We start from the raw sequence: 17564 nt of genomic DNA on the forward strand, positions 1-17564 counted from the left end.
TCCTTCCTCTGTTGCCGTTCTCCATCCCTCCATCCTTCCACTGTTGCCATTCTCCATCCCTCCATCCTTCCTCTGTTGCCGTTCTACATCCCTCCATCCTTCCTCTGTTGCCGTTCTACATCCCTCCATCCTTCCTCTGTTGCCGTTCTACATCCCTCCATCCTTCCTCTGTTCCTGTTCTCCATCCCTCCATCCTTTCCCTGTTCCTGTTCTCCATCCCTCCATCCTTCCTCTGTTGCCGTTCTACATCCCTCCATCCTTCCTCTGTTCCTGTTCTCCATCCCTCCATCCTTTCCCTGTTCCTGTTCTCCATCCCTCCATCCTTCCTCTGTTGCCATTCTACATCCCTCCATCCTTCCTCTGTTGCCGTTCTACATCCCTCCATCCTTCCTCTGTTCCTGTTCTCCATCCCTCCATCCTTCCTCTGTTCCTGTTCTCCATCCCTCCATCGTTTCCCTGTTCCTGTTCTCCATCCCTCCATGCTTCCCCTGTTCCTGTTCTCCATCCCTCCATCCTTCCTCTGTTGCCGTTCTACATCCCTCCATCCTTCCTCTGTTCCTGTTCTCCATCCCTCCATCCTTCCTCTGTTCCTGTTCTCCATCCCTCCATCCTTCCTCTGTTCCTGTTCTCCATCCCTCCATCCTTTCCCTGTTCCTGTTCTCCATCCCTCCATGCTTCCCCTGTTCCTGTTCTCCATCCCTCCATCCTTCCTCTGTTCCTGTTCTCCATCCCTCCATCCTTCCTCTGTTCCTGTTCTCCATCCCTCCATCCTTCCTCTGTTCCTGTTCTCCATCCCTCCATCCTTTCCCTGTTCCTGTTCTCCATCCCTCCATCCTTTCCCTGTTCCTGTTCTCCATCCCTCCATCCTTCCTCTGTTCCTGTTCTCCATCCCTCCATCGTTTCCCTGTTCCTGTTCTCCATCCCTCCATGCTTCCCCTGTTCCTGTTCTCCATCCCTCCATCCTTCCTCTGTTCCTGTTCTCCATCCCTCCATCCTTCCTCTGTTCCTGTTCTCCATCCCTCCATCCTTTCCCTGTTCCTGTTCTCCATCCCTCCATGCTCCCCCTGTTCCTGTTCTCCATCCCTCCATCCTTCCTCTGTTCCTGTTCTCCATCCCTCCATCCTTCCTCTGTTCCTGTTCTCCATCCCTCCATCCTTTCCCTGTTCCTGTTCTCCATCCCTCCATCCTTTCCCTGTTCCTGTTCTCCATCCCTCCATCCTTCCTCTGTTCCTGTTCTCCATCCCTCCATCCTTTCCCTGTTCCTGTTCTCCATCCCTCCATGCTTCCCCTGTTCCTGTTCTCCATCCCTCCATCCTTCCTCTGTTCCTGTTCTCCATCCCTCCATCCTTCCTCTGTTCCTGTTCTCCATCCCTCCATCCTTTCCCTGTTCCTGTTCTCCATCCCTCCATCCTTTCCCTGTTCCTGTTCTCCATCCCTCCATCTTTCCTCTGTTCCTGTTCTCCATCCCTCCATGCTTCCCCTGTTCCTGTTCTCCATCCCTCCATCCTTTCCCCGTTCCTGTTATCCATCCCTCCATGCTCCCCCTGTTCCTGTTGCGAACCATAGGTGTCCATGTTGTTAATATTGTTGTCCCCCTGTTGTGTGATCTTCTGATAACGTGTCCTGCCCATTTCCATTTCCCAAGTGTGATTATTTCCAAGTTATCCTGAGTTTTGATTTGTTTTCTGACCCATTTATCTCTTTCTATCTTTGTATGTAATACCGAACATGTTTCGTTCCATATTGTGTTGTGCTGCTCTTAGCTTTTTCTCCATTTTTTGTTGTTAATGTCCAGGTCTCTGCCCTTTCGATGATGGTTGGAATAATACACTGATTGAAAACTTTCCTTTTCAGACATTTTGGTAATTAAGCTACCTCTCATGATGTCACCGAGTTTTCCAAATTTAGAATTTAGGGTTTGATTCCCGGTTCCGATGGTGGGAAGCAATTATTGTCTTTTTTTTCTTCTTTTTTCCCCAAGCCAAGTTGAGACAGCTCTGTGTTCTGTACTAGCTTTATGCCTCCAGCGTTTTGCTCAAGATTAGTGCCCCGATTTTTCTGCTGCAGCTCCGTGCCCCTAGTTTCCTGCTCCAGCATCGTCTCCCTAGTGGTCTGATGCAGCTTTGTGCTCCCATTGTTCTTCTCAAGCATGGTGCCCCCAGCGTTCGTCTCAAGCATAGTGTCCCCAGCGTTCTGCTCAAGCATAGTGTTCCCAGCGTTCTGCTCAAGCATAGTGTCCCCAGCGTTCTGCTCAAGCATAGTGTCCCCAGCGTTCTGCTCAAGCATAGTGCCCCCAGCGTTCTGCTCAAGCATGGTGCCCCCAGCGTTCTGCTCAAGCATGGTGCCCCCAGCGTTCGTCTCAAGCATAGTGTCCCCAGCGTTCTGCTCAAGCATAGTGCCCCCAGCGTTCTTCTCAAGCATGGTGCCCCCAGCGTTCGTCTCAAGCATAGTGTCCCCAGCGTTCTGCTCAAGCATAGTGTTCCCAGCGTTCTGCTCAAGCATAGTGTCCCCAGCGTTCTGCTCAAGCATAGTGTCCCCAGCGTTCTGCTCAAGCATAGTGCCCCCAGCGTTCTGCTCAAGCATGGTGCCCCCAGCGTTCTGCTCAAGCATAGTGCCCCCAGCGTTCTGCTCAAGCATGGTGCCCCCAGCGTTCTTCTCAAGCATGGTGCCCCCAGCGTTCTGCTCAAGCATGGTGCCCCCAGCGTTTGCTCAAGCATAGTGCTCCCAGCGTTCTGCTCAAGCAGAGTGCCCCCAGCGTTCTGCTCAAGCATAGTTCCCCCAGCGTTCTGCTCAAGCATAGTGCTCCCAGCGTTCTGCTCAAGCATGGTGCCCCCAGCGTTCTGCTCAAGCATAGTGCTCCCAGCGTTCTGCTCAAGCATGGTGCCCCAGCGTTCTGCTCAAGCATAGTTCCCCCAGCGTTCTGCTCGAGCATAGTGCCCCCAGCAAAACAGTTTGATCCACATTGTGAGATGTGGCCCCCCACAAACCAGATACTGCTAGAAAGCTTAGAGTATGAGGAATCCAAAAATACAGACACAAGTGAATTTCGGATACAAATAAACATGTGAGCTTTAATTTTCTAGACACATACAAAAATATGTTTTTTTGGTTGACGTAATTGAAACTGGAACTACTGCTAACTGCCTCAGTCAATTTGTTATTTACCCCTTTGGGTAGTTAGTATGGGTATATCCAAAGAGACCAGTGATGGCTTTTCAGTAAATTGTAATGATAATTACACAAAATATTTTTTCTTTGTTTTTAAAGAAAAATACAAGGATTTTTTTCATAACTCAATTTGTAGTAGGGGTATCTTAAAAAGCCAGCATTAATTCATCCAACATGTTAAGATGATTATTAATGCCAAATTTCATTCAATTTTGATGATTAGTTTTCACGTTATTTCAACTTATTTCTTTGGAAATAAGTACCAATCAAAACAGTTTGATTCTGAAAATATATACAGTACTTCAAAGAACACTTTGACATGAAAAACAACAATGTTTTAATTTTTTTACTAGCAGAAGTACCCGGCATTGCCGGGCGGGGGGAGCGGAGGGGAGGGGGGAGGGGAGGGGGACGGGGGGGAGGGGAGGGGAACGGGGGGGAGGGGAGGGGAGGGGAACGGGGGGGGAGGGGAGGGGGGAGGGGGAGGTGGGAGGGGGAGGAGGAGGAGGGTAAGGGATGGGAGGGCGTGGAAGGGGGAGAGGGGGAGGGGCAGGGGTAGTAGGGGAGGGGGGAGGGTGGGAGGGGGAGAGGGGAGGGGTAGTAGGGGGGGGAGGGATAGTAGGGGAGGGGGAGGGGGGAGGGGTAGGGGGGGAGTGGGGAGGGTTAGGGCGGGAGTGGGGAGGGGTAGGGGGGGGGGAGTGGGGAGGGGTAGGGGGGGAGGGGAGGGGGGAGGGGGGAGGTTACATTACACCGATTTACATTGAAAACTGCTGAAATATGTACGCAACTTCAACTTAGCACAGTTTAGTAAATACTCGAGATAAATCCATGCGGTAAAAGATTGCTGAGAGTTGCTAAGACCTACGACTTAGAAATTCCACCTGGACACACTTCAGGGGGCACTTTCAAAGGGGAGATGTGCTTATTATTTCTAAAAAATATTTTAGGTGTGGTATAGACACGATATTTGCATGCATCGGTTTCAAAAATCGAGCAAATATGGTAAATATTACTCACGTGAAACCAGGATTCGTCTCGGTGGTAGCCATGAGTGTGTAGATGTCACATGATCAGTCATGAAGAGTGGTTAAGTCCAAAATATGACATACCATGGCATGAAAACGATTTGCCCGCAAAGCATTGCACCGCAACGGCGGTCACAGAGTGCCATGCACAGCATGACGTAAGTAGTGCGCGCAGCGCCCCTGGCGGAATTACCGGTCCCTATCAAAGACATTTAATTCATATCGCACAAAATCGACACAAAACACGAGCGCTTTTCGCTCTGAATTACGTGCAAACGTGTGACGGAAATCACCATCGCCCAGCATCGAGTGCCAACCAAGATGGCGCCCGGTAACTGCATCTCCACCTATGTGGAGTGAATGGCAATGGTCACATCACGTGATCGCTCTGAGCGAATCAGTCTAGCGGCGGGGATGGAACATCACGTGATCGCTCTGAGCGAATCAGCGAGCTGCTCGCACCGGCTGAGATTAGCGGGTACTTCGCTGAAATGCGCTGAGGTAAATATGAATAAAAAATATGGATCTCGTCAAATATTGTTTCGGCCATGTTCGTCCCAGGCTCAATGGCCATGTCTATGCCAAATATCAAGCACGTAAGCCTCTCCGTTTCGGAGTCTATCGGTAACATTACACACACGCACACACACACACAAACTGTGTTTTATATATATACATTTTTTACCCCACTGCACCTTAAGTAATATCATGCATGTCACACAAATTGAGTTGCTTTGAAAAAAATTTAAGCTGGTGTTAATCCAAGCAAGGAAACCATTTTACTGTTTAGACATTTCAGTATAAATACCTTTACCTTCAACGTGGTCTTTTCTTTTCACAGATTGTGGGGTCATCAATTGGACAATCTACTCAAGAAAACCGAATCTTCTTTGGGAATTCTTGATCACTGCACCACTACATCAGGACTGCACCATGTTTCGATCACGGCGGATGTTCCGCCGTTTCTCCCTGTTCTGCATCACGGCCTCTGTCGTTTTTCTTTACTTACTGTTACAGAGGGAAAGGACAAAACGGACATCATGGGATATCTTTGATTTTGGAGGCTGGTTCCAGCAGAAACACACCCGTGATGATAATGACAAGAAGGACCCCTTGCAGAAACCTGTGTACTCTCGACCATTGCTGGACTTCCATTCTCTTGGAGAGCTCGGACGGGCCGAAAGGCTTCATTTAACAGAAGTGGAAAAGCAAAAACAAGAGAAGAGTATTGAAGAACATCAGATCAATATTTACCTTAGCGATCGCATATCTCTTCATCGTCAATTACCCGAGCGATGGAACCCCTTGTAAGTGCAAACAAATCATTTATATCCACCCTATAGAACCTGTCTGTTTTCACCCCAGTTATGTTTTCACACCTGTCCCTTCTTTTGTTTGTCTATGAGAAGGATATCTCGAAAAGTTAGGGACCGATTCGGATAAAATGCGGTGGACAGGTTGCGGGTGTGACAAGGCCAAATTGATTCGATTTTGGTGAAGATCCGGGTCCGGACACTAGAATTCTTTTTAATTTTTAAGTCATTCTTCACCATTGTGAGATGTGGCCCAAAAACGATATGTAGCATGATATTTAAAAAAGTTTTGGATGGATTATGATAAAACAATGTGGATGAATTGGGTCGATGACAAGAGCAAACCAATTAGATTTTAGTTCCAGTCTGGAAGCAGATCTGGCCTATCAGCAGGATACAAAGTGTAAACTGTTCAGCCTGAGGGAGGTACGCGCTCTGCTTAGTGCTGGTCTAGTATAAATTGTATTGTCTCGCAATATTTGTGTTGCCTTTATATAAAAAAAAAAAAATCATTATACAGGTACTATATCTATCTATAATTCCAGCAATCTCTGTGTGTCTGTCTGTGTGTCTGTGACCGCTGTTTCTCGACAACCACGGGTCCGATATACTTGAAACTTGCCAGGTATATTGCTGGGGACCCGAGGATGTGCCTTTTCAAGGTTTGTAATTAATCGGACAAGTACCTACCGAGCTATGTCCAAAAAACGCTTCAACCAATCAGAGAGCAGCGAGCTATCACGTGTGCCGAACCGTTAATGCAATGCAAGCGTTAATGCGTTAATGCAAGGCTTTTCTTTTTTTCCCTCTTCTCTTTCTACTTTTCCTTGCGATTAAATTGCAAACAGCCAAAATACGTTGGCGCTAATTGAATAATTGGCCATTAACACTAAAATAATCGTAACTGCGATATGCCAACTTCCGGACAGTGCAGCCTTCCATGTTGTTGTTGTTTGCAGCAGCTGTTTGCAGCAAGGCAAGGCTTTTCTTTTTTTCCCTCTTCTCTTTCTACTTTTCCTTGCGATTAAATTGCAAAAAGCCAAAATACGTTGGCGATAATTGAATAATTGGGCATTATGTTTTACAACTAATAAAAACGAATTTGCGATTCATTCGCTTTCCTGCGCGTTTGTGTACGCGATGGCGATTTCTTTACCAAACTCCGGAAGCCGTTCGCTTTGGACCGAACCATTGCATGTAAATAGAGGGGGGGGATTGTCACCACTCGCAAGCCGTTCGCTTTGGACCAAACCATTTCATGTAAATAGGGGGGGGGATATAATTTTAGATATATATATAGTACGGGCATGCCCTAGTATATATATATATATATATGTGTATAAATATATTGTTGCGGATCTGGGGGTCAGCGCTCCCCTTATAAAGGGGGGGTGGGGGGGGGTTAATCCCCTTGTCCTTTAAGCTGGCCGTCCCCCCAGTCCTTCAGAAGATATCGCACTCCTTCCGGTCGGAAGCAGGGCGGTACTCCTGCCCGAGCCACGGACAAGATGGAATATTGCCGAGCGGTTTTCGCAATCCGAAGCTCGAACCGTTAGTGGCAGTCTAATCCCGATTCTAAGCGGTTCCTATATCGTGCCACAGGTATTCAATGGAGAAATCACTAAACCGACCGGATGAGAGGAAACCCAAAGAATAAGAAGGAAGAACACAGGTTTATTAACTATGTACAATACTAAAAAGGAAACGAAAGGGAATGTACAGTGAAGAAGAAGAAGCAGATACACAGGGCAATCCTTGTACACTCTTAATTATCACGCCCAGGACAATACAGACAGACTTACACGGGAGTTGGTAATGGTAGGAAGGAAGGAGGAGAAGAGTCCAAGCAGATGGTAGGCGTCGAGGTCCGGCCCCAGGTTCACGCTCCACTCTGGTCCACGCTTTGGTTCGCGGCGAAACCCGGCAGGCAGTGCGGTCAGTATTGTCGCGGTGGCGGACCGACCTTCTCACCGTCTCTCCCTCTCTCTGCTCTCGACCCTCGGCTTCAATAGCGGTCTAGAGGGCCTCAGCCTATTGCAGCAATGCGAGCACCCCCACTCTCCTCTCTCTTCTCTCCACTTGTCACAGCGCATCCTCCCTCCTCTCTCTCTAGTGGGGGCCTCGCGCAAAGGGTTTTTATTGCCACACCTGGCGAACCCTCTGGAACCTCTAGCCCCACCCTGTCAGGCGATGTCGCCTCAGCCCTGATTGTCTGGGGGCCCTTACCGCCCCCCTCCCCCTGCTGCCGATCCGATCCCAGCCTCGCTGCCGCTCCACCCCCTTTTTGGGCCTTACCTCGTGGCTGGGCTAGTTCCAGCAAACCAAGAGCAGCAAACGCTGCTGGCAGCCAAAGCGTACCAAACTGTGAGCATCCCAAGCGTAACAAACTGCGAGTTGTCAAATGGGGCGCGGGATGGATTCTGCCCAACGAGGTGGAATTTGGAGGGTGGAGGCACAATGGAATGGGACCTACTCTTATTTATTTAATGCAACGCAGAGTCAAACTATTGGGAACACAGCCTTACCTGAAACATAGACTAAGGAAATAACTATAGAAGGTCCTATGGTGTCCTACGTGCTGCTGTGGACTAACTAGGGTGCTCTCGTTTAACATTAGAAAATGGGGATATTTACAGGGGATTATTTATAAGGGATTATTACAAATATTTACAAAGTGGAGGGTTCTCAAAACCGCAACACAGCACCCTCATAGGAAATGTTTTGTCCCGGCCCGAAAGAACTTTAACTTAGTGTGACACTCAGATGTGGTAACCCTCTACTATTAACTTTTTTTTTTTTTTTTTTTTTTTTTTGTATACAAGATCGAGGCTCGTGAAAGAGCGAACATTAATCACACAGAAAGACAAACAGACACACAAAACAAATAACATCGGGAGCGGTAGACAAGATGGGGAGAGAGGGGGAAGGACACAAACACAACATTTGAGAGCAGGGACCGAGAGACATGGAGACATCGAGAGAACTGTGGGAGGGAGAGGGCTTTGGGGGGAAGGCATGGGAAGGGGGGGGGGGGGGGGTGGGAGAGGTATAAAACATATGGACACTGCCAAGACTTCCAGGAAAGAAGTTGGAATTTCAAACAAGGTGGATCTGGGGTGAATTAGTGGGGGTAGAAAAGATCAAGGTTTTGGATGGGGGAAGATAAGAGATGGTGGTGAACAGCTGTTTTGAAGACCTGGAGGGAGGAGTGTGATTGAAGTGAGTGTGGGAGTTTGTTCCAGAGGTGGGAGAAAAGAGGAATGAAAGAGTGAAAGTGAGCAGAGAGCCGAGATTTCGGCAGTTTAACCATCAGAGGGTGGCTGGCAGATCTTGTGCGACCTGTAGGAATATTTGGGGGACAGAGCACAGAGAGAGCTGGGGGAGCAAGGCCGGAGAGGAGTCGGTAGAAGACAGAAAGACCACCTACCTGCCTGCGGTGAGTGAGTGAAAGGCCCTCAGAGATAGCTTCATCGCGGGAGATTCCAATGATTCTGAAAGCTTTGGATTCAACAGCGTGAAGCCGAGCCAGGTGTGAGGCAGGAGCACCAGCCCATAGGGGAGAACAGTATTCCATTGAGCTGCGGATGAAAGCCTTGTATGTGGTGAGGCGCTCAGGTGTGCCTAGGAAGGACTTCGCACGACGGAGGATGCCCAGTCGGCGACTGGCTTTGGAGGCCAGCTTGGAAATGTGGTTTTACCAAGAAAGATCATGGCAGATGGTGAGACCCAAAAGCTTGAGCGACAGAACTTCTTGGAGAGGATTGTTGAGAAAGTAGATGGTGGGAGGGTTGTCCAGTCGATCTTTTCGGAGAGACATAGTAAGAGTGTGAGATTTGTCAGGATTGAAAGACATGTTCCACATGTTTGACCAGTCTGTGATTTTGTCCAGGTCTTCAGAGTGAGGAGGCTGCAGACTGCCGATCTGAGGGAAGAGGAATGGAGCGGCAGAGAGTGGATTCATCAGCAAAGAGATACAGAGGATTTTCCAGAGAGTCGGAGAGATCATTGATAAAGACCAGAAAAAGCACAGGGCCCAGCACACTGCCTTGGGGAACTCCAGCCTGAAATGGAAGGGGAGATGAGAGAAATCCATTCAGGGCCACACGTTGACTACGACCAGAGAGGAAGTCCGCAAGCCATGCATGGAGATTTCCATGGATACCATAGGAGGAGAGTTTGGTGTGCGAGTGTGCGAGAACTTCACCCAGAGTGCGACATTTTAAAAACAATTAAGTATGTCCCACCTGCTGCGTTGCATTCTATCTATCAGACTTACGCCCACAGAATAACCGAATTAAGGAATTAATTTTCAAGCTAAACATTGACGGTGGGGAGCATTATTTACAAGAACACTATTTGGTATTTACAAAACTACACCCAGGACCTGTCTTTTTGGGAGACAAAAGAAGAACTTTTGAAAAGGAGAAAATCATGCCATGCACTGCACTGTACCGGTACCACCAGCACCAATCACCAAAATAAGCACCAAATGCACCATAAAGCACCAAAACACAAAAAGCACCAAAACACCACCATGCACAAAAAACACCATCCAGTGCACAGTCATACATTTCAAATAATAATAACGATGCCTTGCGACGTCTTCTCTGCTGTGCCTCTGGTTCTTGATGTTTTCCTGCTTGCTGCCTATTTAAAAATAAAAGGGCACAAAACGCATCCACTTCTTCTTTAATTATGGCCAGCAGGGGCCAGCTAAGGGTGGTCCACCTGCATGGCTTAGGTGCCACCTCAACCGTGGTCCGCAAGCAAGATCTCGCTGGCCACAATGGCCGGTCCCGAGCAGAGGTGCCAGGCCCCAAAACGTGGGGTCCATGAGTGGTGCTCGGCCACAGACATGCGATCCATATGGTGCTAGGCCGCAAGATGTGCGGTCCATAAGTGGGGTACCGTCCAGGCAGGCAGCAGCGAGGGCGCGGGCACACAACTGCGAACACCTGCGCACTCCCCCCCGGGCCCAAAATGAACAAATCCGTGAGTGGGGGAAGGAGGACAAGCAAGCAGCGGGGCAAGATCGCAAGGGTACACATGAACACAATGCAATGCAGAGTGTGGTGCGCTGGAGAATGAGCGGAGAAAGCTCGTTCCTAGCGTACGTTCCCCCCCTGTCACCTAACCTACCCTTGCCCCTGCCCTGTATTTACACAATTTACAAATCCGTCGCTAACGTCCTGTCTTCCCCATATCTCCCCTAATCCAAATTCGTCAACAATCACTCTTAACCAAATTTTCCAGCAATCAATTCCTCATCAATCCCTCCTAAGGAGGAAGAGATGGAATATAAAGAATGTCACCCCACGTCATGATGCGTCTTACATCCCAGACATTTGCAAACGATGGTGGTGTGGAATCCTGTCACCTCCGTGAGTGGATGCAGATGGTACGAAGAGACTTTCAATCCTAACTACCTTCTAAATGACTTTAACACACTTTACACTACCCAGGGTCTTTCTCTGCCAAACCATTGGCCATTTTACACTATGTGGTTCTAAAAACCAATTCCCATTGACCAAACTGTGGTGCTCACCAATTTGGGGTCTCACTCCCCCGATTCTTCACCCTGTGCCCTCGCACAATTTCAGGGCTGGGTCGTGTGGCGCTCCCAGCAGGTCCGCTCACCTGCACACCTCCGCCACTGTAGTTGCCTCCCGAGCTAACCTGCTCCTCACCCTAACCTACCTGGGGAAGGCCCTCTGGCTCTCTCACCCCCCTCGGTGCCCTCTCTGGCACTGGGCTACCCGGGTCCGTCCTCCGGATCCTTGGGCCCCATTGAACTCTAACTCTACCTGGCTCCCAGAGCGTACCTGCGGCCTCACCTGGCTGACAGACTAACAGTGGCGGAGTGCCCATTTAATCATACGTACTAACAGGCCACCCGCCCAGCCGATTTCATTTCACTAATGCACCCAACACAACACTTCCGTGCAACTACTCGCACCACAGATGCCAATATCCAACCACAATTTACCTACTCCCTCTACCTACTTTTAAACTACCCTACCCGGGTACTCGTGAGGGGGTCCATCCTGTCCCCACTCACCCTTTCGCACCATACACTCCACTCCACATATTCCACACTACTCACTCCACACCATCCATTCCATACTCCATTTACTCCATACCATCTATTCCATACAACCATTCTCCATACACCTGTACTTCACTTGCACACCTGGTGCCCACACACCTGGTGGCCCTTGCACCCTCCTTTCCTCCAGGACCATTCACTCAATATCATGCCAATCATAATGCTCACCACAAAGAACTTCCATACAAATTCCTCATTTCAGCACTCTCACTCCAAACACATAGCATCATCTAAGCTATCTACTCCCTTCTGAAACTCATGCTCCCCGTCTTCCCTTATGCTAAGCACTCCCTCGTCGTTATCATCCATACTAATCTACCTACGTCCCCTACTACAGGTATAAATGTCGCTACTTAAATCTAACGTTACCTATGGTCATTTCTAATTCCCTATACATTATAACCTAACCCTCCCGGGCTAGGTTGTTCAGCCATCCCCATAAACTATAGCTCATGTGCCCCCAAAAATGTGAGTAATGTGAATGGTAAAACTACCATCCATCACTACATCATATTCCATTTGCCATCATTACTGCTACCATTAATCGTCCACGATGCTTAAGCCTCTCGGTGCGTCATTACAGTTTCAAAGCTCGGCTTCGCAAAGCCGAGCAATGAATGCGGGTGGTTTGTCGCCTGCAGGTTGGGTCCGTCCGGCATTCGGATTCAGGGGAGGAGGTTTACTTGGGCCAAGGTTCAAGGCACCATCCCTACGCAGGGCCTTGCGCTCCCATGAGCGATGGCCCGGCCTTGCCCGGCCGAAACGTCGCCACCAAAAGGGGGCGCTGCTCCGACCCCTCCTACCTCCCCTCGAACCGGGCCGGTCGCTTTGCCTGGCAAAGCTCGGAATCGACCGTGCAGGGCGGGGCCCGGCCCGAATCGTGCACGGCGCCCCGAGCAGGAGCGACGCGACACCGATCCCCGCCGGCTCCCACAGCACAAAACGAACACCACGCACCGAGAGCTCGCGTCGGCTATACGTCGGCCTGAACGCTGTCCCGGTTAACGTCGATGCTCGGATTGCATTCTCACATGCATACGCGACCCCTTTTACACTCACAATCGCACACCAAGTCGTCCTCTCGCCTTCCATACACTTCATGCATTCCAGGCATTCTCCTCGCGCACTCTGTTATCACGCACACCTCCGTTTCACACCTCTCCTCTGTTACGTCCTCCGTAACACTCGTGGGTGTGCACTCTTGCACATACCCACTCAGCGCACGCCTACCCATGGGTGTGCAATCCCCTATCGCACACCCAATCACACGCTCCACCACCAACTCGAGTGTGCCTCCTCGCACACACTCCTCATCCGACTCGCACTCCTGGTCACACTCACTCCCACTATCACACTCTGATGTGCATTCACGCTCGCACTCGGTAACGCACTCTCGCTCCAGCACCATCCACACACGCGCGCCATTTCCACTCACACAGCGCACCACGGACCTCCCACAAACGCCCGCGGTACGCTGGGATCCCAAGCGCGCGAAAATCAAAACGCTCTCCTGCAAAATCTCTTAGCCCCATATACAGCCTGACTCACCTTTGGGATCCTCCTCTCCACACGCACCTGCAAATCTTTATAAGGATTAGCAAGCACGGCATCAGGATGCGAATTCACTTTGGGCACATTCCATTTCTTCACCCCGTGAGTGCTCTTCTAAGTTCGGTGTCTTTCCAATTTCAATTCCCACTATTTCTTTGCTTTTAATTTCTTTTTCCTCGACAGCCGCCTGTTCTAATAAAATAAAATTCTCTACTTCGGCGGTCGCCGGCTTTCCCATACCCCGAGTCGCGATTTCTATCCTGGTCCACCCGGCTGTGCTTTGCTCAACCTCGCTTAACCCGCGCTCCTCACACTGCGCTACCTCGTCGCGTACCTCCGCAACCTTTCCGCCCTATCTGCGGTCTATGTCTCTCCCCAATGCTTTTATCTGGCCACCCACTCTGTCCTCAAACCCCGTTAACCCGTCCTTCATTCTTTTCACTTGATTTTCCCGAATGTCCATCTTGCTTTTTACCCTCGTTAACCCCTCGTTCATTTGGCTACTCACGTCCTCCAATTGGCCCCCTAGTCCTCCCAATTTATTTTCTAATCCCCCAATTTGGCTTCCCATATCCTTTCTCAATTGGTTTAACCCGTCGTTCATCTGGCCCCCCATTTCTCTTCGCTCCCGGGTGGATTTATCACTTTGGGCGTCCAACTTTGCCATCATCTGGATCATAAAGACCCGCATGAACTCTGGCATCTCGGGCTCGGCTGCCGCGGCCATGTGCGAGGCGCTGCCATTTTGTGCTGCCACGACCACGTGCGAGGTGCCGCCATTTTGCGAGCCTGCAACCCCCTCTACCCCACCTTCTTCAACCTCCTCTTCCATTACCCCCAATTGTTCCCTGGGGTCCTGGGTCGACTCTAACTCTTCCTCTTCTATCTCCCCCACCGGCATCCGATTGCCTTGACCATCCATGGCACGATATAAATTTGGTTGTTAATAATAAATTTCGGCCGCTCGTAATTTTGTTTTGACCAAATTTTTCCAGAATATTAAAAATTTGGTTTGGGTCCAAATCCCACTCCCGGACACTAATTGTTGCAGATCTGGGGGTCGGCGCTCCCCTTATCAAGGGGGGGGGCGTTAATCCCCTTGTCCTTTAAGCTGGCCGGCCCCCTAGTCCTTTAGAAGATATCGTGCTCCTTCCGGTCGGAAGCAGGGCGATACTCCTGCCCGAGCCACGGACAAGATGGAATATTGCCGAGCGGTTTTAGCAATCCGAAGCTCGAGCCGTTAGCGGCAGTCTAATCCCGATTCTAAGCGGTTCCTATATCGTGCCACAGGTATTCAATGGAGAAATCACTAAACCGACCGGATGAGAGGAAACCCAAAGAATAAGAAGGAAGAACACAGGTTTATTAACTATGTACAATACTAAAGAGGAAACGAAAGGGCATGTACAGTGAAGAAGAAGAAGCAGATACACAGGGCAATCCTTATACACTCTTAATTATCACACCCAGGACAGTACAGACAGACTTACATGGGAGTTGGTAATGGTAGGAAGGAAGGAGGAGAAGGGTCCAAGCAGATGGTAGGCGTCGAGGTCCGGCCCCAGGTTCACGCTCCCCTCCAGTCCACGCTTTGGTTCGCGGCGAAACCCGGCAGGCAGTGCGGTCAGTATTGTCGCGGTGGCGGACCGACCTTCTCACCGTCTCTCCCTCTCTCTGCTCTCGACCCTCGGCTTCAATAGCGGTCTAGAGGGCCTCAGCCTATTGCAGCAATGAATGCGAGCACCCCCACTCTCCTCTCTCTTCTCTCCACTTGTCACAGCGCGTCCTCCCTCCTCTCTCTCTGGTGGGGGCCTCCCGCAAAGGGTTTTTATTGCCACGCCCGGCGAACCCTCTGGAACCTCTAGCCACACCCTGTCAGGCGATGTCGCCTCAGCCCTGATTGTCTGGGGGCCCTTACCGCCCCCCCCCCCTGCTGCCGATCCGATCTCAGCCTCGCTGCCGCTCCACCCCCTTTTTGGGCCTTACCTCGTGGCTGGGCTAGTTCCACCAAACCAAGAGCAGCAAACACTGCTGGCAGCCAAAGCGTACGAAACTGCGAGCATCCCAAGCGTAACAAACTGCGAGTTGTCAAATGGGGCGCGGGATGGATCCTGCCCAACGAGGTGGAATTTGGAGGGTGGAGGCACAATGGAACGGGACCTACTCTTATTTATTTAATGCAACGCAGAGTCAAACTATTGGGAACACAGCCTTACCTGAAACATAGACTAAGGAAATAACTATAGAAGGTCCTATGGTGTCCTACGTGCTGCTGTGGACTAACTAGGGTGCTCTCGTTTAACATTAGGAAATGGGGATATTTATAAGGGATTATTACAAATATTTACAAAGTGGAGGGTTCTCAAAACCGCAACAATATATATATATATGTATGTATGTATATATGTATGTATGTATATATGTATGTATGTATATATGTATGTATGTATGTATATATATATATATATATGTATATGTATGTATGTATGTATATATATATATGTATATGTATGTATGTATATATATATGTATATATATATATATATATGTATATATATATATATATATATGTATATATATATATATATATATATATATATATATATATATATATATATATATATATATACTGTATATATATATATATATATTGTTACAGACGTGGCTTAGATGTTATTTACCGAGCGGTTTTGGTATGACCACGTCTGCACAAGTTACCCGATTATACCCGAACGTTGACTAGTCGCGCTACGCTAGGTCAATAAAGGAAAAGGACACACGGCTGGGTTTCAAATGACACGACACCCAGGGTTCAGTTCTCAAGACCTCCGGAGGAGGTTATATTGTTACGGAAGGTTAGATTACAACTACCAGAGGGACAGCATAGTAAGGTGGGCACTTAAACACAATCTTATATTCACCCCAACAGACGACAGATAAACGGGACAAGGCTGACTCACACGGGGATTGATGGCAAGGAAAGCGGGTATCGATGGCTCCAGGTGCACCTGGGCTCAGGGCAGGATCGACCCGGTCCGGTCTGGAGATGCGGGGAGGTCGCAGCGCTCGGATGGCGTCTTGTCTGCTCAAGCTGGGGGCGCATCTGACGTCACATCCGGCGAGTCGCTTCGTATATCCGGCGGGGAGTCACACGCCCTCCGCTCGTTAGCTCCGCCCCAGATGGAATCGGCACGTCGCTTCTCATTGGGTGCGTGCGGGGGGGTTACCGGCTCCGCCCTTGACGAGGAGCTGACAAGGAGCCCCTTCGTGGTAACCCCGTGGAGCGCATCGTCCGGAGCGTCGTTGTTGTTGTAATTGTTGTTGTAGTTGTTGTTGTTGTTTGGGGAAGAAGACGGGAGGAGGTCTGGGAAGGTCCTAAACTCACTACTGGTGCCATATAATCACATTCTGGTGCAACGAAGAGTCATAATTAATGGAAACGAGTCCTTAACTGACATAGACTAAGAATAACTAGCAAGATGTCCGAAAGTTGTCTACGTGTGGTGCGGTGGACCTGGGCACGACATTTAATGGGGGAAAAAGGGGAAGGTCGGTTCTACAGAGTGTTGTTTACAGACAATGGGACTAGGGAATGGGGGATTGGGGATAGTTGGGGAGTATTGGGGAAATAGGGGAATATTTACAAGCGGATATGGAGGCCAAATTCCATATTCGCAACAATATATATATGTATATATATATATATATATATATATATATATATATATATATATATATATATGTATATATATATATATATATATATATATATATGTATGTATATATATATATATATATATATATATATATGTATATATATATATATATATATGTATATATATATATATATATGTATATATATATATATATATGTATATATATATATATATATATGTATATATGTATATATATATATATATATATGTATATATATATATATATATATGTATATATATATATATATATATATATGTATATATATATATATATATATATGTATGTATATATATATATATATATGTATATATGTATATATATATATATATATATGTATATATATATATATCAATATATATATATATAAATATATATATATATATGTGTGTATATATCTATATATATATCTGTATCACCAAGCTAGTATATCTATATATATATTTGTGCAGTGTCTGTGTTGTGTTGTCCTGTGTTGTCACTGAACTACTTTCTCAAACTTTTGTGAAATCGTACCAAACTTCTGGTATGCACATATCTCTCCAGTCGGTATGTCCTAAGGGTATTTTTCTGAAAATTTTTCCTATTTATTTATTTATTTATTTATTGGAATTTTTTTGGGAAAATTTTTTGTTTTCAACTTCAATTGTTTATAAAATGTGATATCACGTATATTACAAATACATT

The 17564-nt window shown here is 48.0% G+C and overlaps 1 protein-coding gene across 2 annotated transcripts in view; it reads left to right on the forward strand.

Annotated features, from left to right (window-relative positions):
* LOC137430320 (polypeptide N-acetylgalactosaminyltransferase 12) overlaps positions 1–17564 on the forward strand; it is a 170070-nt gene that overhangs the window by 12648 nt on the left and 139858 nt on the right. For both annotated transcript variants that reach the window (XM_068121104.2, XM_068121105.2), the window contains exon 2: positions 5035–5500. In XM_068121104.2, coding sequence (XP_067977205.2) covers positions 5127–5500 — 374 coding nt within the window. In that variant the 5' untranslated portion in view covers positions 5035–5126. The remainder of the gene's footprint in view (positions 1–5034; positions 5501–17564) is intronic.

The sequence above is a fragment of the Myxine glutinosa genome, chromosome 6 (genome assembly GCF_964187855.1).
Source record: "Myxine glutinosa chromosome 6, kmMyxGlut1.1, whole genome shotgun sequence".
NCBI lineage: Eukaryota > Metazoa > Chordata > Myxini > Myxiniformes > Myxinidae > Myxine > Myxine glutinosa.